The sequence below is a fragment of the Nannospalax galili genome, unplaced genomic scaffold (assembly GCF_000622305.1).
Source record: "Nannospalax galili isolate Female #2095 unplaced genomic scaffold, S.galili_v1.0 scaffold85, whole genome shotgun sequence".
Classification (NCBI taxonomy): Eukaryota; Metazoa; Chordata; class Mammalia; order Rodentia; family Spalacidae; genus Nannospalax; species Nannospalax galili.
Window position 1 is genome coordinate 12,149,203 of NW_008358866.1, and position 24,898 is coordinate 12,174,100.

At 40.2% G+C, this 24,898-nt stretch overlaps 1 protein-coding gene across 1 annotated transcript in view; it reads left to right on the plus strand.

The window, feature by feature from the left end:
- Positions 1-22,929, plus strand: part of Asb4 (ankyrin repeat and SOCS box containing 4) — a 48,994-nt gene extending 26,065 nt beyond the window's left edge. Inside the window, exons 3-5 of the mRNA XM_008822577.3 lie at positions 9,093-9,583; positions 19,711-19,824; positions 20,750-22,929. Of these exons, the coding sequence (XP_008820799.1) occupies positions 9,093-9,583; positions 19,711-19,824; positions 20,750-20,938 (794 nt within the window). The 3' untranslated portion in view covers positions 20,939-22,929. The remainder of the gene's footprint in view (positions 1-9,092; positions 9,584-19,710; positions 19,825-20,749) is intronic.
- Positions 22,930-24,898: the final 1,969 nt, after the last annotated feature.

The window sequence follows — 24,898 nt, forward strand, 5'->3', positions numbered from 1 at the left end:
ATTTTCCAAAGTCTGAGCTACTCAGTCTTATCTATGGTTACTTTGCTAAATTTTAATCAGTGGTTTTTGGAATTAAAAAGATTAAAAAAAAAACGAAGTAAATAAAAGGCGGCTGAACTCAGTGCTTGCGTCTTCTTTGCCAGTAGCTCATCTAGAAAGATATCTTTTCTTTCAGGTTCAGTAACTTTAAAATAAACAAAATGATAAATAAACATGGGCTCTATGAGAAACATCTGCCTCCCACGGGATGGGAAGCAATATTGTGAGGAGTCGGCAGATAAGCTCTGATATGAAAAAGATTTGCTTCAGGAGACAGAGGGAACTAGTTTGTGAACTCTGCTTCCTGTTTTCAGTCGAGTTAAAGAAAACAAACTGCAGGTAGCTGTTAAGGAAAAGGCTTCTTTGAGAATAGGCAAGTATGAAGAGGCCTGGTTTAGCCAGCATGTACAGAGCTAAGCTGCTTTTCAACTCCTTCATTGGTCCTTCTTCCATCTAGTGATCTGGACCTGTTTCTCTTTTCCACATTGAAATGTTAGTGTGCCTCTACATGGTTTTCTGTCTAAACTTAAACATTAGGGTGAGCACATCCAGGCCCGTGACTTTAAATATCCACAAATGGTGTTCAGTCTGGCTTTTCCAATCTGATCCTCTTACCTGGCCTCCAGAACACTTTATCCCACTCTGTAAAACTCATCTCCCCTAGTTTCTTAATAACAATCTCTTGCTTATCACATCCAGAAGGAAATTTCCTGTCCCTGCCTGTGTGCTCACCAGCTACACAGTATCTCTCCTACAACAGTGTGCCCTCTTGGTACTACCAAAATCTTTCCTACATGGATCACCTCCACCATGACCACACCATTCCAACCCATACTGTTTCTTCCTGGATATGATATTAGATTTCCAGTCCTTTTCTGCTTTCATCCTCGACACAGCCAACCATAGTGATGAAAGGTGAATGCCATCTGTTCATCTCCATGTGCCCCTTAACACTGAGACCATCTGGTTGTTTATCACTTCCCTCACGTTACTTTCTACTCCCTCTACAACTGATCTCTTTCAGTGTTGGCTTCTTTGTGTTCTCTGACTATAACAAATGTGTTCATACCTCAGAACCTTTGCCCTTGCTACTTCCTTTGCCAGGAGTGCCATTCACCACGAACGTCAGATGTTTATTTCCTCATCACACAATGTGACATCTTCTGACAGCCCCATGACATGATAAACTGCATCTCCTTCTGCCAATCTTCTTCATCACTTAACCAACTTTATTCTTATGGTAAGAATTTACTATGGTAAATGGTGTCTTGGAGCAGGAAGGAACTTGTACACAGTAGGACCTTAATAGATAATTCTTTATGCAACCACTACCATAATTGATTTTAGAACATTTCATCACCAACAAAAATGATGATACAATTTGCTACAGAAGATTTAGCAATTGTGACTGTGACTGTGTGGGATGGGATACTCACAAAGTCTTACAGGATGATGTCAGGATAGAAATAAGAGAAAGACTGAGCCCGAAACGTATGTCTTCCATGGAAATAGAAGAGTCATTGGGAGTTTGTGAGATAACCGATAAGAAAGAATGAAGAATCACCTCACTGGGTGACCTAAACTTTGAAAGACGGCCTCCACAGGATGAGGAAGTGATGGTTCTTGCAGATCTAGAAGAAAGTAGTTCTGAACTTCAGATCATGGAGAGTACAAGGATTAGAGAAATGGGACCTTAAGGAAAATTGTCTTCCATTTGAGATTTCATTTAAGACAAGACAATGGAAGATACAAGGAAATACATTTGTTTTAGATTGTAGACCGAAAGGGCAAATTGAAACAAGAGCACAGCAGCCAACTGAAAATATGCTTTGGTGACAGTTAATAACAAACTTGACACTGTACAGAATTGCATCCTTGACAAAGAAGCAGACTTGAGAAACAATTCCAGAATTCACGGAAAATGAAAAGCTCTGAATAGGAAAAAAAAGAGGTTTAACCTTTGAATAATAGATGTCTCAAAAAGAATATTACTGTTAATAATAAGTGAAACAGTATATGTAAAACTCTTGGGGACTGCTTCGAAGTAGCAGACTTTATTAATCTTTTCATAAAGGAACACTGAACAACATGTTGTATTTTACCTGCACAAAAGCATGTTGCCTCTCTTTGAACTGAGGCAGGTGAAATTCACGTTCATGCTGATGAGACTAAAGGTAAGGGAACCCGGATGAGAACTCAAATAAAGCAGACAGCTGAATGAGAATGATGAACTCTCTGAAATGAGTAAATTAAATAAATTTCCTTCTTGCACCCTTGCTGTCCACCCACATGTATTCTCACACATGCCACAAGCCTGTGTAACCAATGAGACCAATGGCTTTTCATCCTTGTTACCTTTTCCAAGAAAAATGTGGTTTTCTATGATGATATTAAAATGGAAGTCTTGAAGAATTGCCATGTTTTCATTCATATACCTGAGAACTGGGGCTAAAAAAGTTTCAAGATGGGACTTTTTATGAATGACCGTCTTTTTTTAAGCAAAAGCTTTTTGTGTGTGAGTGTTTTGCCTGTGTGTAAGTGCATGCACCATGTGGGTGCAGTGTCCTCGGGGACCAGAAGAGGGTGCCTGATCCCCTAGAACTGAAGTTCCAGATGGTTATGAACTGCCCAGTATGGGTGCTAGAAGAGATCACTCAATAGTTAAGAGCACTTGCTGCTCTTCCAGAGGACCTGCGTATGGTTCTCACCACCCACATCAACTAGAACATTGATGATTTTTTAAAGTTTAGATGTGAGGGCATATGATATAATCTACAGATGTCATGGTGGATGAGGAGGAAAGCTGTGTCTTGAGGGATTGGGAAGCACTGATCTGGATCATCCCCCATCCTAGCACAACCTCTGACCCCAAAGCTAGAAAACAAGAATTTTTTTTTTTTTTTTTTTTTTTTTTTTTTTTAATGGGGAGAGGGGAGTTGAGTTGGTTTAGGGACATGCAGTGAATTCAGGGCTTCCCAAGTCTGGAAATACAGAGAGGTTACAGTTTTTGCACTGATGTGGACCTGTTCCCACTCCCCTGAAGCTCTCAGATGTGACAGAACTCAGGGGAAATGGATGATGGGTAAGGATGGCGCCAAGAGCATGTCAGGAGCAGCAATGCCCAGCAGAGGGAGCAATAGGAACGAGTAAAAGTGGACATCCTATAACCTCTGAGGTCCCGCTGGGGTAGATGAGATTAGCGCTAGTTGTTAAGGTTGAAAAGAAAGGAAACTGAGGAGCTCCTGACATTTGCTAGCTGCCAAGGAAGGGAGGATTATTCTTCTTTGGGGCTAATGGCCATTTGGTAGCTTTCTCATGCTCCAGTGACGTACGGCCTCATCCATGCACAGGGCAACACTAATTGGACTTACTGGGAATTAAAAAAAAAAGACATGACGTTAAGAGGGGAAAATGTTGGTGTTGAGGGGTATATGGGGAGAGTCAGAGGGGGAAATGGAAGGTGGATATTATCATCTTTCATTGTATACATGTATGCAATTTTCCAAAGAATAAAAAGCATATTCTAAGAAGAAAAATAAAAGGGAGACTATAGCAGAACAGGACACATGCAATTTAATGGCATTGTGCAAAAGTCCCTCCAAAATCCCGACATGCTTTGAGCCTGGGTGTCCTCTTGTGGGCTTCTCCCACCCTTTCCATTCCAATCCCTACTCTGTCCCATTTGTCCCATCAGTGTACATGAATCTCAGACCTCTTTGCTCATGGTGAAATGTGAAAATTCCTTGTTGTTGCAGAGTCCATTTCAGTTTGTATCTGTTTCCTTAGTTGCCTTTTCAGGTAGCTTCTGGAAACAGCCTTACATCAGTCATAAGGTTCATAGAGGACCTTTCATGGTGAAAGTTATGTCACCCCTCTTCACCTAGGATGAAAATTCTGAAAAATTTGTTTGGGGATGTATTTTATAAGGCTTTAAAGAAACCCATTTGAGAAAACTGTATTTCAGTGCATAAGAACTCCATGATGCTGTAATGTCAGTCCTTCCTAAATTCACATGTAATTCAATAAGGTCCATGGGAGACAAATCTTAAATACATCCCCAAATCTAAAGAAACTACATTATAATTAACTGGGATGCTTATACAACCCCTGAAGAAGTAAGACATTATAATAAAAGTAAAAAAGAAAAACATTACAAAATTTATTAATGTCATCACTATATTTAGGAAAAATCAAAATAAAATGGCTAAAAGGATGTCACATTAAGAGAGTTTGAGCTCACATTTTAATTGGATGAAGAGCTCATAAAAACAGAAATGATGCAGAAAGTTCAATATACAAACAGATGACTATTTGGACAATTAATTAAAGAAGAGATTGTAATAGTTAATAATTAGTCTAAATGAATTTCAATTTTAAGAAATGAGACTTTTTTAACCTTCTCAATTAGCATGAATTTAAAATATGTCTAACACACTGATGGGTGAAATAGCTACTTTGCTGCATCAATGGGAGAAATGTGATATAACTTTGGACAATCTTTCACAAAGACCCTTAACGCACTTCAGCTGCTTTAGTGTAACAATTATATTTGGAGGAATTTATTCCAAGGGAGCAATACTAAAATTTACATCCGCTTATTAATTGTAGCATTAGTTTATAAGATCAAATTGCTGGCAAAGAAACTGTGTGAACAAGTATTAGGGTACATTTACTCCATGAAATTTAATATAGTTATTTTTAAATAGTATGCAAAGTGATAATAAGATTACAAGTATTATATTCCATCTAACTTAAATGGTAACTAGAGAAAAACATTAATATACAATGAGGTATCACTATGTACCTATTAGAATGGATGAAATTAAATAGACTAAAAATTTCAGTATTGAAGATGTGGGTCACAGAGAGCCCTCACACGTGTCATTGGTGAATACACTGGTTCAACAGCTCGTGTTGACTCTGCTTAATGAAAGGGAAAATGTGTATACTTGATGACTGCCAGTCTACTCATAGGAATAGAACCCAGGGAACTCCTGCATGTGAACATGGGGGTACAAGAATGTCCACCGCAGCAGTGTTTGGAATAGCCTGAAACTGGGAACATCTGTCACCAGTAGAACCCATTAACTGTGAATAACTTATTCTGAGAGACGAGATCTGATAAAATGAACAAACAAGCACTAAACGTCCCAACATAATGTTGAGTGAATGAAGCAAAACAAAACAGTATGTGCTTAAGAGTCTATTTATTTAAAGTTAAAAAAATAAAACTAAATGGTCTGGTTTAGAGCTCTACGCAAAAGTGGCAAGACTGAAAAATGATTTGAAGGGGCTGGAGAGATGGCTCAGCAGTTAAGAACACTGACTGTTTTTGCAAAAGACCTGGGTTCGAATCCCAGCACCTACATGGCTGCTAACAACTGTCGGTAACTCCAGTTTCAGGGGATTCGACAGGCTCTTCTGTCTTCTGCAGGCATTGCATGACACAGGTGCACGCACCAGGCAATACATGCATACACATAAAATAAAAATAATAAGATATTTTGGGAGGTGTTGGAAGGGAGGGAGTGGGCATGGATTTGATCAAAACACCTTATATGCATGTATGAAATTCTCAAAGTTTTTGTAAAAGTTAAAAATGATTTGAAGACTTGGTTGTTCAAACACGCTGGTTATCTGGTCATAGTTACCTCTGGTGGGATGGAGTTCTGATGGGGAGAGGAGTAGGAAGGTGGAGTACTTTTCTGCATCTAGAAAATTTTGCTTGAGTTGAGCTATGGTGACATGAAAGGTGGCTTTACCATAACAGTTGGAACTGCACATACATATTTTTATGTTTTATACAGTATATGTTGTATTTTAAGTTTGAATTGTGCCCCTGCCATGTCCCACAAGAACAAAAATGTCTAATGTCTAGGACCTCAGCCTGTGAATTTTCTTGGGAACAGCATTGCTGCAGATACAGTCCCTAGAAAAGCATGAGGTCTGGTGGAGTGGGGTGGGGGTGGGGTCCCTGTAGCCATACGTGTTCTTATAAGAAGGAAAATGCAGAGACAATGCTGGGTGTAGATGAAGGCCAAGATTAAAGTGACACTTCTATGAGCAAAGGGACTCCAAGGCTCACCAGCCATCACTGGAAACTGAGAGAGGCTGAGATGGATTTTCCTTGAGCCCTCAGAAAGCACCTTTGATACCAGCACCTTTAGACTTATAGGTTCCAGTGCTGTGGGATGATAAATTTCTCATTTTAAGTTTTCCTCTCTATGATACTTTATTTTGGAACTTCTTGGACACTAATAGATTGTATCCTCAGGTTAAAAAAATAGTTGTAGAAGTTCCCCCAACTTTGTTTGAGTTCTAATTTCCTGAAGAAATCACAAACATCTAAAATCAAAAAGTGTTATATATTCTTTGGGAACGATGCTCCCAGAGACAGGGTTCAAGTATCAAAATAAGAGGCTCCTATTCCGAAAAGGCAACTCTGCCCACATCCAGTTGTACTAAGAGGTTAAGGTTCAGTTGTAAATGCCCAAGTCCATTAAAAGACAAAGAATGTGGTTTGTTCTAAGTTGGCCTGCAAAAATTTCATCCTGACCCTTTGATTCTCTTTCTTACTGGAAATTCTCCAGTGGCTGCAGTGACCCTGTCCAGGGCTTCTGGGAAGACATTCTCATTCATTCTATTTGACTCTGCAGCAGAGACCTGACTTGAAAGGAGACCTTACCCAGAACCCTTCCAGGCCAGAATACTGATGAACATGGGCCCAGCTAAAGGTGGGCTTTGATTGCAGTTCTTCTTTCTGCAAGGGAGAACAGCCTCAGAGTTTGCCAAGCATTGCTCTTGCAGAAACCTCCCTGGAGAGGTGTCTGTGATTTCATAAGCGGACACTGAGCATGTTTATGGGAGATTTCCTTCTTCAAATATAATTCACATAATCAAGAAATGCTGTCAATAAAGCCAAGAAGGAGGAATTCATGGGATAAGATATTTGAAAATATATAAAATGTAGTGTGACTTATACAACATCTGGTTTTTATATATCAAGCATTAGTGATTTTCCTGCAGAAAAATAATTAGAATAGCACAGTAATGAGGGATTTCAAAACCAGCCTGTCTGCTTGCAAATCTTTGTCCTACTGCTCACTAATTTGGTGTACATTGGGTAAACTGCTAACCCAAGTGCAAATGCCTTCATTTGTAAAATTGGGATAAAAACTATACCTATTACAACATTGCTGGGATGATTCGATATGGCAGTCTGTGAATGGCATTTACCTCAGAATGTTGCACATGGTTCAATACTACATTAATATTGTTATTGGCATAGTAATAATAATAATCTCTTTGGATATATATTTGAAATAGCTATGAAAATTTCTAGTAGAATTGTTATGAAGTTGGCCCCTATGAGTCATATTTGGTTCACCCTATTAAGTTAGGCAGAAAAGGAAATTCCAGCTTCTCAAGTTGGTCATTCTAATACTTAACATTCCTTGTCAGAAAATAAAATTCACCTCAGTTTCTTGGGTTGTTAAATTAGTGGGTTGAATGAATAATTTCTAAGATGCTTTTCAATCACATAAAAATTGTATTTTTAAATCATTTGCCACCCACGAACATTCCATAGTCTTTGTATTTCTTTCTTTCTTCCAGTGACTAGGTTTTTTTTTTGTTGTTGTTGTTTTGTTTTGTTTTGTTTTGGCCTTTTTGAGACAGAGTCTCTCTGTAGCCCCAGCTGTGACTAGTTTTATAATATTAACGTCTACACATTTCAATGCAATATGACGTTGCGGCTGTTTTAGTTCCTGAAAGTGTGTGTGTGTGTGTGTGTGTGTGTGTGTGTGTGTGTGTGTTTTCACTGCATTCTAAAGAATTAGCCTTCCTGATGTTGTGATTTCAGCCAAAGGATGGGGTAATTTCCATGTCAACACAGTTGGTTTGCACCAAACTTCAGGTCCACCTGCTTTGAAAGAGAAGAAAGACACTATAAAACATTCAAAACAAATTTTAGGGCCTGGAGACATGGCTCAGTGGTTAAGAGCACTGACTGCTCTTGCAGAGGACCAAGGTTTGGTTTCCAGCACCCACATGGCAGCCAAAGACTGCCTGTAACTCCAGTTCTAGGAGATTTGACGCCCTCTTCTGGCCTCAGAGGGCACCTGCACACACATGGTACACATACAAACAAGCAAGCGCACACACACACACACACACACACACACACAAATTTAAAGTCACTTGCATGAACTTCAGGGTTTTTTTTTTTAAATAGAAACTTTATTTTAAAGATTTAAAATTATTATTGTTATCATTAATTATTTTCTAAGTGATGTGTAGGTATGTGTGTGTGTATCTGCACAAGACTATGTGTTTGTGAATGTAGGTGCCTGGGGAGGCCAGAGGTGTAGAATCCCCTGGAAGCGGAGTTACAGGCACTTGTGAGCTGCTTGACTTGGGTGCTATTGAACTCAGGTCCTCTGGAAGAGCCATTCTCACTCTGAATCACTGAGCCATCTCTCCAGCCCCTAGAACCTTCATTTTTTAGATTTAAAAATTATATTTATTTCGTGTGTGTGTGTGTGTGTTTGTGTACCTGTGTATGCCAGAGGTCACAGGTTGCCTTCTATCATACAGGCCCTGGGAATTAAATTCAGGTGGCCAGGCTTAGCCACAAGGACCTTTACCTTTTGAACCGTATCACCCACCCTTTAAAGTTTTTATTTTATTTTTTTTAATTACAAAAGTCTTTATTTTTAACAGTGTTTGCCATTTTGATGATAAAAAACTATTTTTGTTATAGAAATCACTTCCAAATACACCTGGTAGTGAAGAAATGATACCCAACATAGCTTCAGCCTTTGGAAAAAGCCTTAGCTCCTATATCCTGGGCATCTGCTAGGCATCTAGGAGATGGCTTTGTTGTTTTGAGGACTGACTTCTGCTAGATCCAGAAATGGCCTTTTGGGTTGGGTGGGACTCATGCATGCTGGTCAGAGATTCAGGATAATCCATATGAAGATGGTCATAAAAACAATGGTAAGATAAGTGTAAAATAGGTTTGAACAGCTGTCTGTCTCAATTTCCCTTCATAGGTGCTAACGTGAACATGAAGACCAACAACCAGGACGAGGAGACACCCCTGCACACGGCTGCCCACTTCGGCCTCTCGGAGCTGGTGGACTTCTACATGGAGCACGGGGCTGTAGTGGACAGCATGAACGCCCACCTGGAGACCCCACTGGCCATCGCCACGTACTGGGCCCTGCGCTACAAGGAGCAGGAGTACAGCAGAGAGCACCACCTCATCTGCCGCATGCTGCTGGACAACAATGCCGAGGTCAATGCCCGTGATGACGACTTCAAATCCCCACTGCACAAGGCTGCTTGGAACTGCGACCACGTGCTCATGAACATGATGCTGGAAGCAGGTGCCGAGGCCAACCTCATGGATGTCAACGGCTGCGCGGCCATCCAGTATGTGATGAAAGTCACTTCTGTGCGTCCTGCAGCTCAGCCTGAGCTCTGCTACCAGCTGCTGCTGAACTACGGGGCTGCAAGGATCTACCCACCACAGTTCCACAAGGTGAGGCTGAGTCAAATAGGGGCATGCCCTCCAGTGTCCAGGGGGCTCCAGCTTGTTGAAGACTTGACTCTTTGAATTTACCATGTCTGGCTTCTATTTGACCTTCCCGTCCTACTCTATGTCCATTTGAAATCTGGGTGGTGAAGCTAAGAATGAATGTTGGAGGGGCAGATAATTGTTCCTGGTCAATGTCTGGTGGAAAGAAGACCTGCTGTAGAATGAGTTAGCTCATCCCAGGAAAGGGCTGATCAATAATAGTCTAGTTTGATGAAAGCTCACAATAAACCCTAGCTAATAAATGGGGACCACTAATTATATGCAGTGAATTCAGCACATTGTTGAAAACAATTTGCATTTGCTAATTTAATTCTTAGAATAATTCTTCAGGCTATGTATTGCACCAGTTCTACAGGAGAGGAAACTGGGGTGCAGAGTCTTACATGAGCTCCCAGAGTGGTGGAGCTAGACCTGACCTTAAATGATTTGGTTCCAGGATTTATTTGCACAACATCACATTGTATGACCTCTCTTCCAAATGATACTAATTAATAATCTCCAAGAGGCTGGAAGAGACCAGATGCTAAGGAAACGGATATGACCGAGACAAGGTACCTGGTCAAGAAGCCTCGAGTCTAGTGGGAAAGAAAAATACACAGGGAGGTCTTTTTACTATGCACAATAAATAATAAGGTAGAGGAACACAGGGACAGAACACAGAGGACAGAGGGTTTTGCATTAGGTTAATGATGACAATTAATTTGGCAGTCAAAATTCATTTCTCTTTAAGATAAACAAGTCAGATAACATTGCAATGAAAAGTCCTTTTTAATTCTGAAAAGTTAATTAAAAGAAGTTGAGAAATTTGAGGAATAGCTCAGATAACTGGAGCCCCCCCACTCCATGCAGGTATGTATGTATGGATAGATAGATAATACAAAGATAGATAGATAGATAGATAGATAGATAGATAGATAGATAGATAGAATTCAACGAATTCTATCTAAGTATTCCTTCTTACCTTGACAAAAGGTCAGGGATTCATCTGGAGTCCTGCAGTGAGGATGATGCAGGGGAAAAGTTCCATTAAAGAATCAAAGGGTAGCCAGATGTGGTAGTACAGGTGTTCCTGTTAGATCCACCAGTACTGGAAGCAGAGAAAGCACAAGCTTTAGGGCCAGCCTGGGTTACATAATGACTTAAGGTCAGCCTGGGTAACATAGCCTTATCTAAAAAAAAAAACCCAAAACCAAACCAAACCAAAACCAAAACCAAAGAAAGAAAGAAAAACAAAAAAACAATAAAAATAATTTAAGAGTAGTACTCTCAGTTGGGACAAACTCCAGATAACCCAAAGAGCCTTCAGGGAAAGATATGGTGAGAATCAGAATGTTCAGCTCAGTAGGGAATTTTCTCTTGGTTGTCAGTATCCGGTGGAAGATCAGTCTTGCCCCTTAAATTTATATGTAAAACTCAGGACATTGTCAATTTTTTTTCCTTGTTTTTTTTTTTTTTTTTTTTTTGAGACAGGGTCTCCCTGTAGCCCCAGCTGTCCTGGAACTTACTATGTAGACCAGGCTGGCCTTGAACTCACAGAGATCCGCCTGCCTCTGCCTCCCGAGTGCTGGGATTAAAGGCGTGCGCCACCACACTGGGCCATTGTCAAATTTTTAAACATTTTTATTCCAGTATCAAATGGTTATTCAGTGGTCATGGGTTAGATTCGCACTGAGGTTACCTGACTTTAGGTCCGTGCTCTTAGCATTTTCAGTTGTATTTTCTGATGACCTGTGATCTGAATAATTAAACCTGAGGGATCACAAGGTAAGAGGAGGCTGAAGTCAACTGATTTAATGCTCCAGGTTTCAGGTGAAACAGGACTCTGGTCCTATTTGTCAACAGCTAAAAAAGTGAATCACACAGCAGCCTCTTCTCTGTGTATTTACTTGACTCTGAAACACTTTTTTTTCTCTCACTTAAGAAGTTATCTAAGCCAAACACCTATTTCTAATTTATTATCTACAATAGTTTATATGTATCCTACAAAATTTTCATATCTTTCTGAAAGTATGTACCTAGGGATACTCTGACCTTCCAAACCAAATTTTTATTTCCCTCAATTTTTAACTAGTAATTTTATTTGTGTTGGGATCTTTGCTGAATATACCTTAAAAGGTCATGAATCATGTAGGCATTTAACCCCTACAAATTTCCTATAATTTCAGAAGAAAATCTGCATCCTATATGACCTAGGATGGCATTCTGCGCTATCACTTTAGCTGTGAAATCTCTCTTTCCTTGGAGTTCTGAGGTTTTAAATGCTTTTGGACTCATAGAATATTTTCATAGGAGAACTCTCTCATATGCAGCCATAGAAATAAAGCTCAACTGTGGAAACCTATGAACTTAGATGGCCCTCAGCCAGGACTACCTATTGCTCAGGTAGCTTCTATTTTTTTGAATCACACATAGGCTTTCTGGACTTGTTCACATAACAAATGTTAACAGGCTCTAGTGTGAATATGCAGCCCAGAATTTTAAGTAGCATATGAAACCACCCTTGCTTTTAATTTTAATCTCTGCTTTGACATCTGCAGTTCCTTCATTTTAGACTTAGCCATGTTATTAATACCAGGAATACAGAAGTGTGAAATTGGAGATCAAACTTTGGCTTGGCACTTCCATAAGGGAATGACTAACTCCTGTGCCTCAGCTTCCTTCTCTGTAAAATGGGTGGACTTTGTTTTGTTCTTCAATAGTTCGTGAACACGGTCCTTCACCAGAGAACTATTACTCCTGTTCATGGAACGCCACACACGTATTCAGAGCTTGGAGGATGGTACCAGTCCTTTCTCACTCTTTTTCTTAGGGTGCGTTCAGTCCTTGCAGACTGCCACCCTTTCTTACCTTCTCCCTCTCTCTGTATCTATAAACATCACTCCCTTTATCTATTTTCACCTCTTTTTATCCCACTTTCATCTGACCAGGCTCTTCTTATCCATCATGATGCCACTTTAAAAGTCCAACAAACCCTCTCCCTCAGACAACAGACTTTTGAAAACATGCTTTGGGAATGTGGAGGACTGGAGAGATGGCTCAGCAGTTAAGAGCACTTGACTGCAATTCCAGAGGACTTAAGTTGTGTTCCCCACATTTGTGGCCTGCAACTCTAGCTCTAGAGGATCCAACATCCAATCTCTTGGCCTCTGCAGGAACATACACAAACTCAGGCACACACATACACATAAAATAAATAAATAAATAACAAAAGCATATTTTCTATACTTATTCTTTCTCACTCTTTTCCTTCCAGAGAAAAGCCTGAAGGTGGTATGGGTGATGAGGGGGTCAGAGACGCATCTCATACCACCTTATTAACTGAAAAAAGTCCTCTCAAAGATTGTTTTGGGAAAATTGCATGAGGATATTTGAAACATGTTTAGCATGGTTCCTGGTAAATGGTCGCCACTAGCAAACCATGGCTATGAATATTAGAATATCATATATCTTTTGAGCAATAGAATCAATACTTGTGGATTTGCTTGACCCATGGCCCAGCACAGAGACACATGCTCCTGAGACACTGCCTAGACCAGATGCTGAGCAGAATCCTGAAGCTTGCTTCTGAGTGAGTGGGTGAAACAAGTCTCTGCAAAAAAAGAATTTAAAAAACCCTCTCCTCATTCTCTTCAAGTGCCACATTTATGAGAATGGCCTTTAACAGGGCTTCTGTAGTGCAATAAGAAATTGTGGAATGTGGAGAGGTCCAAGACCTTTTTCCACAGAGGCAATTTGATAGAAACCAGTAAGGAGGACCTTTAATAGCAGAGGCCTAGTGATGGGTGGACACAAGTGTCCACTTGGCCATTTCCTCACTGTATGATTTTTGGACAAATGACTGTATTTCTCAGACTCCAAATTCCCCATTTGAGCTATGCAGGTTGTAGCATAAACTCTTCAGGAACACATGAGCAGAGAGTGATCGAGGCACATCCACCAGTCCAGTGAGATGCTCAACTAGTCTCCCTTCCTCCCCCTCCTTGCATGGTGTGTTCTCAGTGTAGCACAAGAGCTTTCCCACTAGCCTCTTCAGTAGCCATGGGTCTTGCATCCCCAGGTACATGGACTGCATCATTAGTGTTTTCTTACTTGGTTTTGTTTGTTCCTCTAACTTCCTCTAGTTTGGACTGTATGCTAAAGGTAAAGTTGACTACTGGTGCCTGGCTGCTACTGTAAACATTTTTGTTGCTAACCCACAGAACTTGTGAGAGAGCAGGCCTCTTCCCAAAGGAAAACACAGAACTGTTCAATTTACTATGCAGATACCTAAGAGTGATTTAGAACAACTTTTCCACAGCCCAACTTTCTTAAGAGAAAGTCATCTTTAGGACAGGCAAATGACTGGCTCATTTATCCAGAAGATTAAGTGATTTGTTCTCTCCCGGATGGGGAATTCAGTTTCCTTATTTACAAGGAACAAGGTCAGAGCTGCAGAGTCTGTCTTCCAAACGGAAAGAGGATGTGTTTGGAGAGGGTGTATTTCACTGAAAACCAATGTATAAATTACATGTGAGGTGGGGGGGCAGAGAGTGATAGGGCCTGCAATTGCTTTCCAGGGTACAAAAGGACATTTGATTTTTTGCTCTCCAAGCGTAATTCAGAAGGAAGTGACACCCAGGGAAGCAAGATCAAGATTTCTTGTAGGACAAGAGAGGCGTTTTTATAGGGGTAGAAATGTGAAGATTTGGGGGAGGTAAGCATGATTTCTGCTGTTGAACTCTGTTGTGTGTGAAGTCCACTGTTCTAGAAGTTCCCTTGATAATAAGTGAAAGATACATCACTCACAAGGTTCGAGGTAGCTTTAGAAGAGTCCCTACTAAAATGACTTATGAGGAGCACTTGGAAAATTGGAGGAGGGGAGACATGTTGAATTTGATTTTGTGTGTGTTCTTCTGTGCTTGTGTGTGGGTGGGTGGGTTGGGGGATGGAGGTCAGTTTAGGATATCTTCCTCAATCATTTTTTTCACTTTGTTTTTGAGACAGGTTCTCTCATAGAACATGGAGTCTAGCCTGATTGGATAGACTGGCTGGCCAGTGAGCTCCAGGGGCTCCCCTGTCTCTTCCTCCCCAGTGCTGGGATTAGCACACCCATCTTTTTATAAGGGTATTAGCCGTGGAACTCAGGTCCTCACACTTGCGCAGCAAGCACTTTACCCACTGAACTACATCTCCAGCTCCTTGACTCTGTTTATTTATGCTTTTAGAGATCAGATGATATCTGAACCTCTCTCCACGATGTCTGAACTTCTCTCCAGTTATCACCATTTTAGAAGGAACTCATCATCTCTGTCCAGTTGTTGTTCTGTGATGGGAGAAGAAAGTCACCAAAGAGTGATGGAAGTAAAGCTCCTTGGGTGCTGTCTGCCCTTTAGGCCAGCAAAACCAAAGCAGAGCAGGGCTTCTCCCTTGGGGCTCCGCAGTGGTCCACTGGCATTTGATAGTCTAGATTCCTGGCCATCAGTGTGCTGCTTTACAGTTTTCTGCCTCTTATTCCCACCTCCAACCTGGGTGAAATCATTACTGAGGCTTGAGAGGGCATGTCTTGTTGTCTCAGTGCTAGAAGAAACCTGAAGTGCCAGGAACTACAGCTAGGAAGCTGTCAGGCTAGAATGAACCTTTCATGCTTTGAGAATACAGTCTTCTGTCAGCAGAAAACTTTGTAGCAGACTGTCAGTAAAAACTAATGACGTAGTGGAAGCTTGGGACCCACTGCATTTGGCTGCAGAAGATCACGATTTGGAACCACCTAATATTTTACCCTAATGAAACCTGAGAAGCCGTCGCCTTGTGATACCTGGGAAGATGTCAGGTGCAAATGGAAGCAGGGGACGTGTAATATTCAGCTCCTAAGTATGAATACTTAGCCATATTTCAGCATGTACAACTTCAAACTGTTTGTGAATAGGGGCCAGGGATAGGATTATCAAGAAAATACTGGGGATGGTGTGTGAATTTCAAACAAATAACAAAGAAATTTTAGCATAAACTTTTCTCAGGCAATATTTGGGACATATATGAAAATTATTCATTGTACACCTGAAATTAAAAGTTAACTATGATGCCTACATTATTATCACTTACTGTGGTAGTGGGATATCGTATTGACAGTGATGATTAAATAAAAACAGACTGACTCATAGTATCCATTAAAATTAAGAGTGGAGCCTGATCTGTTCTGAGAACTTATTCCTTCAGATTTCTCTTGGAACTGTTCTCTACAACAAAGGTCTTGGTCTCTCTTCATTAAAATGGTCCATCCAGCATGAAATGGACAAGACAAAGAAGGATTTTCCTTTTCTGACCCCTACTGACCTAGAACAGCACACACAAGCACAAACAGATGTTACCAATTGAATTCCACCTGTTGTTTGCAGCACAAATGAGATAATCCATTGCTTTCAACATTGCTGCTTTCAGTAGTTGCATTTTCACAGCACACACACACACACACACACACACACACACACACACACCACATTGTGCTTGGTCCAGGACAGGGAAGGGCCATGAGGAATTGAAGCTTTATGTTTAGGTTACAAGAAAAGCCCAAGGCCTAGTAAGCTTGTTTATATTATAAACAAACTTAGTGTTAAATGATCTTAAAGCATAAAATTAGCTTTGGTTACAAGGTTAGATAAGATTCCATTTGTGATTGAAGGCATTCCCAGAAGTCATTCCCACAGCTCACCAAGTCTGGCAACTCTACTTGAGAAGTGGGTAAGGTAAGAGGATCTCCACTTGTCATCTTCATTTTAGCCTAGTGGGTTCTTAACTCAGAAAAGAATGTTATTTATGAGCCTCTAAAACTGAATACTGAAACATGAAGGATCCCAGTGAAGATGAGGGTGTGCCAGCCCTAGTGTCTCTTGTCCTCAATTTATCCCTCATTATTTGATCCTGAATTTTTTCAGTTAAACAAAGTCTGAATAAACTAGCCTTCTAATCAAATCTGACAGTGTTCAGTCTGTGAATATCTCTCTGGGCATCCAAGCCCAGAGAGAGAACCCAGCTCTGAACACTATTTGGTGTCTTTCACTCTGAAATGTCTTGGTCTTTTGATTTTGGACTTGTGCACACCTGTGTCTGCAACGCAGCTCAACAATGTACTGGTTAAATGACCCGAAGCTTAACTTTTCTCAGCCTTGATTATTTATATGTAAAATGGGTATGATTATAGGATTAACCACATAGGGATGTATAAAGCTTGAGCAAGATAAAGTATCAGGATTTAACAGAGTTAGACACATAGTAAGTCTTCCAATGCCTTGTTCCTTTTTCATATCATTTAAAGGATTTCTGTCAGTGGCACATTTGTTTTACCAGATTTCAGCCTTCCAAGTTGCATTCTTTACTCCCCATATCTGACTAGCATTAAGCCCCACTTACTCTTTGCCTGCTGGGACTTAACAGTGGCATTAGCCCAGCCTCTCAGTTCTCTGCCCTTGATGTGCTTGTTTTCTCCTTTCTACTTTTGTTCACAGTGCTCAAGGGACACTTGATGATCTTTAAGTTAGTCTTTTATTATTTACTGACTTTATTGCTCTCTAACTCTTTGAAAATATCTGTGTCTTTTCTGTTCAGCTAGGTTATAAACTTGAAGACAAAAAAAAAAAATAAAAAGCAGGTCATAGACTTCTCAGATTTACTGCCATGGCACCGGACAGTGCTCAATAAAGGTTTCCTAATGGAATGAATAGATTGGCTGCAGCCCATTCTTGCTAAGAACATGTAGTAACATCCTGTTTCTTGTCAAGTCAATTCAGGGTCTTCTCTCTTCTCTCTAGCATCCCTGGTGCAGTGTCAGCAAGCTCCCTCTTGCCTGCTCTATATCCCTTTCCTATCATGAGCCCTCCATTCAGGCTGACAATTTTTTTTCCATCAGTATACAACCTCCCACATGTGCACATGCATGCACACACATATATACTTTCATAGATGAGTGTTGAAATGATAATTTTCCTTTCACAGGTTTTCCAAAGATTTTTAAGACATTAGGCACTTATCACTGTACATTGAAAAAAATGCAATGCTAGACCACCTGTGAAGAATTAGTAAAGCATGTGGGGGAACCAAGAGCAACAGGCTAGGGTTGAGATAGGCCAGGTAATTAACAAGGACATTCTCTGCACTGAAGTACAGGGGCCTGCCTTTCTTCTAATGATTTGGGGACAGTTCATTCTCATCTCATGCCCAATGAGAGATGCTTTAGAAACCTTCCTCAAACAGCTTGATATGTTCTCTGAAATTAAGGAAAAACAGGAGACTGATATGTAATTAATGATGAGAACAGTCCAAGGAGGAAGTCTGTGACTTGAGCTGCTTGTTTGGTGGCAAAGGAGAGAAAAATGATTTAACTGGGCATTGGGAGTGATTTCACTGATGGTGAGACATTCTGCATGGGCCATTGTGAGCATCATGGCAGAGACAGCTGGGGACAGTTTTGAAAACAGGCTATATGGAAGAACTTCCAGTGATCAGGCGATCTTGGCAGAAACATGGTAGAAGAATCCTAGTGAACAGAAACTTCTGTGGCGGGTAAGCAGGTATAAGGAGCCCACACACCTGTGGATGGTAAGCTGGTGTAAGGAGCCCATACTTCTGTGGAGGTTAAGTGGGTGTAAGGAGCCAACAGAAAGATGAGTGTTCCAAATTGGGGCATCTGTAGAACTCGTACAAGCTCCATGTGTGTAGAAGAACACCATGGAAGGCAGCCATGTGAGGTCATATTGTTCAAGACTTTTCCTACCCTTCCTCTCTCTCTGTCTCATCCAAACCCAGAGGAAAGGGGTGTCACAGACCTTTCTACTGTCCAAGACTGAAAGTTGAACTCTGCTCCTCAAAGATATCTTTCCTGACTAGCCCCAATCTACACAAGCTCTCTGGCTTGGAATTTCTGAAGCTCTTTTTTTTTGTTTTTCAATTCTAATTCTAATTTTCTTTTGCGTGCATGTGTTTGGAACAGGACACACTGTGTGTCCCAGGCTGGCCTTGAACTCTCTCTCCATCCTCCTGCTTCAGACTTCTTAGTACTATCATTATAGGCATGCGCTACACCAATCTAACACCTAAATATATAAACCAACCATCTTTCACCATGCGTCTTGTTTAATGTATGTGTGTTTTGCTCTCATCATTATGATAAGCCTTTAACTAGAAACCAACGTGCTTTACTTTGGGGATATTTATGCTTTATCTTTGTACTCTGTAACCTAACAAATGCTACTTGATTGATTGAGCAGATAGGTGTAATATTGAATGACTAATCAAAGGTTAGTTTAAGGAGGTAAATACCTATTTTGGTCTAAATCTAAAATGAAATATTTCTGTTTCCTATGAGAATTGAGCCACTTTAACTTAACTTCCCCATGTTTTTGGTTGATCATTGAATTTGGGAATGGAGCATGCTAATGTTTCCAATGTATTCTACATCAATTTTTATTTCTTGATGAAAGTTAAGGCGCCACAGCATCCAGTGAGTGTGGCTTGGTGTGTGTATGACATTAGTCTACTACAGGCCTTGTTCCTGGGAGATGTCTTTGGTTGACTCACATGTGACTCTGAAGTTTGTTTTAACACACCACAGGATCACCAATAGAGCTAGGTCCTTGAATTACTAACATCCAATCTTTTTATAATAAAATTGTTGGTAGAGCTTAGAGAGTTCTAGCTAGCTGGAAGCATATTTTGAGACACCACCACTCAGGGAAAGCAGTTGTTCATGGTCCTGTCTTCTTATTGCTATTGGCACTTCATCTTTGTTGTTTAGGGTTGGTAAAGGAAGCTACTTTGAGGTCATTAATCTGCCCATCTGCAATAGGTCAGGCAATATAACTGATCACTCAAAGACCCGAGACTTCTCAAAAGCACAGTGCTCTAGATGGCACTGTCTGGAGCTGGGGTCTTGAGTGGGTCTCAAAGTCCTGGGTTCCAGCTATCCCTCAGCTTACTGAGGAGCTAGGACTCCAGGTACATGCTACTGTATCCACCATGGTCCAGGGATTCTTGATGCCTTTGTGATAACTGTGAATTATGTATGCGCACTGAGGGATGAAACTCTGTTTCCTCGGCAGGTGATCCAGGCTTGTCATTCTTGCCCCAAAGCGATCGAAGTTGTTGTCAATGCCTATGAGCACATCAGGTGGAACATAAAGTGGAGAAGAGCTATTCCTGATGATGACTTGGAGGTAATAATTTACTGGCTGTGATTTTCACCATGGAGGGCTGCCAGACTGCCATACATGTATGGAAACTTCTAATTTAAAATACTCATTTTGAGAATACTTTTAAAGTCTTCTCAAATATAATGAAACAGAAGATTAGAAAATGCAGGTATGTGTGCATATGATTCTGTCAAATACATGGTATTAGGGAGTCTCTGGAGGAATTTCTCTGAAGGAAGGTTGAGTAAATATATAAAGGTGGCAGTTATACTTTCTTTCCGTCAACTTAGGTGAATTAAGTGATAATATTTGGGATTACTCATTCAGCATTTTTCCAGAAAATTACAGTGTTTTATGTAGACATTTCACTCACTTTAAACTATCATGAAGTGCTTATGACTAGGCTGGAAACAGCATTAAAAATTCTGCTGTGGATCACACAAAGCTTTGTTTGTGATCTAAGGACTTTGCTCCCTCTACAAACCAGACCTTCCCATGGAGCATTCTGTTGTCGGTTTTAGAAATCGAGCTTGTGTCTAATACATGGATACAAAGCTCCCTGGATATAGAGGCCAATGGTTTACCTGTAATCTCATTCTGTAATTATTAGCTATTTACCTTTTCAAGTTAGTTATCCTATCCACCACTGCCATTAACATATTAGGTTAATTTAAAATTACTGTTTTGGTTTAACTAGTCCAGGCAGTTGAGACACCAGTAGTTTATATAATGTCTTAGACTGTGAACTGTAGAATGTTTCCTCCTTCTCTTTCCACTCTTCTTATATCCCTCATCCTTATGTCCCCATGTTAGGTTGGTGTTTAATTTTGTCCACCATCAGAGAAAGCTATCCTTAAATATAAAGTAGGAATAAATGCCTCATTGTGGATTTTATTCATGTAGACAATGGAGCCTTCCTCAAATTAACCTGTCTTGCCCTCCCTTCCAGAAACACTGGGATTTTTACCACTCTCTCTTCACCGTGTGCTGCAACACTCCAAGGTCCCTCATGCATTTGTCGAGATGTGCCATTCGAAGAGCTTTACAGAAGAGGTGCCACAAGGCAATTCCTAAGCTGTCCCTCCCATTGTCTTTGAAGAAGTACTTACTTTTAGAGCCAGAAGGAATCATTTATTAAGCCTTATGAGACAACAGTTTCCAATCCTAGATATTTAAGTGGACTTGCTGGGTAGAGACAGTTTGCATAAATAAAATGGTACTTGGGCTGATTATAACACTTTGGGGATTTTAAAACACTTTACGAACGCTATGTCATTAATCCTAGAGTATCATGGTGAGCTGAAAAAAGCAAGTAAAGTTAAGGAATTTTTAAAGACATGACTATATTTAGAAGGCACTGGCATAACAGCAACAGTCCATATGTGTAGTGCTCTTATTAGACACCTGATCTATTTTGTGAAACTTTTCATATATTATCTCATCTGAAAAGGGACCTACAATTTCTTACAACCAATCTCATTCTCTACTAATAATAAGTTTACATGACTGTTTAGTTTGAAATGTAGCAGGTTTTGTGAGTGACCTCTTAAACTTGGTGTCCCCCTCCCCAGGACCATTGAGGGTCATACTGTCACTAGTTTTAGAAGTTTCTACTCCTCATCCAAGGTCCTATACTCTTTCGTGACAGTGTACATGAGCACAGTTAGAACAAGGAGATCTTTGAGACAAGTTAGAAATGGGAAAGACCAACCTACTAGTCCAGGAATGGACATTTCAAACACTGAGCCAGACACTGGAGATGCACGGATGACTCAGATGGGACTCCTGCTCTCCAGGGTCTCATTCTCTGACAGAGGATCCGGATATACGAGCAGGCGACTGTAGTATGAAGTGCGATGTGATGGGGTGTGAGTACAGGTGCAGACTCGTATTTAGTGCTTACCTGCCAAGGATATGCTTTTGACTTGAAGTGCATGATTTTTCTTTGAACCATGAAGACAGAAAGTGGAGAGATTGTATAGAGGGACCTGCTACTATTAGAGTCTATGTATGCAAGTTTCTCCAAATGGTCCAGACTACTTTATTTTGTATGGTTTCCTGTTTAATACTTTCCTAGATTCCAAGCAAACTGTTGCATACTCAGTGGCTCCCATGTACAAGAGAAGGAAGTTGAGGGAAGATGGGAAACAGGAAGTTGTGGAGGGAAGCACTCAGTAAAAGATTGTCTTGGTCTTTTCATGGAACAGACTGATATTTTAGAGTATTTCAGCTAAAAGATAAGGATCCTGGATTTTAATAATGGCTCCCTTTAGAAACTAAATAGACTCTGAAAGGAAAAATGGAGAAATTGGGAAGTGTTTTAATCAGACTTGCTATTTAGTGTTTTGTAGAAAAAAGATGGAGGTGATTCACCTGTAGGCCTCCTGGAGAACGTTGCTTTGCCTTTCTGTTCTTGCTAATTGCTGTAGATAAACTTATTTTGTATTTATTTAGTAGAGGTTAAAGTAGAAGCAGGGAAAAGCAGACCTGGACCTGCTGATGCCCAGCAGGTTTCTTTTATTGTGTGGTCTTGTTTCCTGTTGGATGTTTTCCTGTTTTGTTGACTAGAGATGATGTCAAATATTCCACTAGGTCCTCACTTAGTTCTGTGTCTAAACTGAGATTCTAGAACTCCCAGTGCTGTGTAGGAAAACAATAGGTGGACACTATTATCTTTTACTCAGTTAACTTCTGAAAAGTATTCTGTACTAAAAAAAAAAAGTATTCTGTACTAAAACAAGATCTCGAACAAGATCATCGAACAGAATGTTGAACTTTTAGGATGATTACTCATAAAAAGTAGTTTACTTCATCAAGTGGTGTTAGAACATACTCCAGAATTTTCAAAGGATTAGGGGCTTCTCTCCATCTCCAGGAACATTCTGGTAGAAAGTCTGGACAGACTGACTTATGATAAGTACACTGAGGTTGAGGACAGGAAGTGGGGATGTTCCTTGTATAGAGAAATAAAAATATTTGTCAGTGTGTTGCTTGTGTTTGAAAGTTTGCCTTAGTCCAGCATAGACTATGTGGCTACTTGTTTTGAACTGTTTGTGGATTCAATGTGATTATGTCTGTACTTTGAAGTTAAGGAAATTAAATGAAATAAAACTTACATTTTCTTTTGTCTTTGTGAGTTATTTATCAGTAAGTCTCGTCTTCCTCACAAAGGGTTGGCTCTTTAGCAACACTGAAAAACTGTGTATGTTTCACGGCTTTCTTCAACATTAAAAAAAGAGAGAGAGAATAAAAAATTGGGAGGCAGAGGCAGATGGATCTCTGTGAGTTCGAGACCAGCATGGTCTACATAGTGAGTTCCAGGTCAGCTGGGGCTATAGGGAGACCATGTCTCAAAAAGACCAAAAAAAAAAAAAAAATGTACCTGTCAATAAATAATGTTTTTAAAATAAAGTAAAAGGTAAATATGACTGGGACACAAGTGAAATGGAAGCTATTGCTATTTTAGTGAGTATACTTTAATAATAATAAGAAAAGTGAACTAGATGCTTCTCACCATCTTACCATCCACTCCCAGAAGAAATTGTATCCTAATGATGCTTTTGTACCTTCTGGGAGAAGTTTCTGTAAATAGACATCTAATGTTGAAGAAAAAACAATCTCTGTCCTATATGCTACATGGGAGGCAGCAGCTTTGGCAAGAGGAAGAGACCTTCTCTCCGAGTTCTGCACTTCTCAGGATCTAGACACGCTTGTGTTCTATTTTTAATCACCCAGCATTACATCTCTACTTGTCCTTCCATTTGGAACCCAGTGGGTTCTTATAACAACACAGTAGTCACAAGATGATGAGAAGGATAAGAAAAGCAACAAACCATTTGCAGTGAGTTATCAGCTTGGGAAAAACAGCGGTACTTTCGATTTTTTATTACTCATCTGATTGATTGTGCAGAACTCAGAAGTTCAGAGTTGAAACACTTGCAAAACTTTTAAGAAAGGAAGTAGCTATTCACTGTTTTCTTTAAAATGCACGCATCAGAGTTAGCACTCAAAAAAGATTCCTTGGCATTTTCTATAGGATGATAAGCAGATGCATTAAAGTTTGAACTCTGGTAACTGTCTGGTTCATATCTTGGGTCCCCATCCCCATCTTATCCAAAATCTAGGGAAAATGACCTGCTTCATACCTTAATGTCCACACTTGTAATGTGGGAAGTACAGTGATACCTACCTCATGGAACTTTAATAAGGTTATGTTGAGATTAAATCCTTACAGTAATTAAATCAATACAGCATTTTATCAACACTATCTTTCATATTATTTAGGGATGGTTTCTACCAGTGGGGTAATATATAATGATAGCCTATATGTGGGAATTCCTGTTCTCTTTGGGAAGTAAAGCAGGTGAAATGCCACTATTTGTCAGATGCTCTGAGGACAGTGGGGATCAGTGAGGACAAGGTAGTCTGTGCCCTTGGGCTTTTGTGAGGTAAAGGATGAAAAAAACTCTGCTGTGGAGGAGTAGCAAATAAGCAAGTGGATTACTTTTAGAAATTGCGCTGTTTTGTAAGTCTGTTTATAAAGGATGCAATGACTCCTTTTATTATTGTCGATAGGCTGTGGTTCACCTGAAACCGCCATGTGGACTGAGAGGGATGTCCATCCGCGTCTATCTTCAAGGGGAAGGAATAGGAGGAGATTAACTGTGTAGGTTAACAAGAGATTCCCACCAGGAGGATTTTGTTCATCACAATGAAACAGGGAGGGGTGGAGAAATGCATTCATTTATTCTTGTAAGAATGTATTCAATACTGCTACACATGCAGTTCTGAGTTAAATGTGGATGAAAGAGTGACTTGCTATCCAGTCACTGTAAGATTCACTTTTAATAGCTCAGTGGTTTTGTATATTTGTTTTTACTAAGAAATCAAGATTATAAAGGATAGTGTGTGTTTTTTAATTAGATACTGAGTTTTGGGTTTTTTGTCAGCCTGACATAAAATGGTTGATTAGAAGCGCCTTCCTGGACCGTTGGGTTCTCAGCATGCCAGTCCTCAGTGATGAATTGTTTACAGAGGCAGAGGCATAATTACAGTCCTTCAGGGCCTGGGAAGTCCCAGGACTGCTGAAGTCAGACAA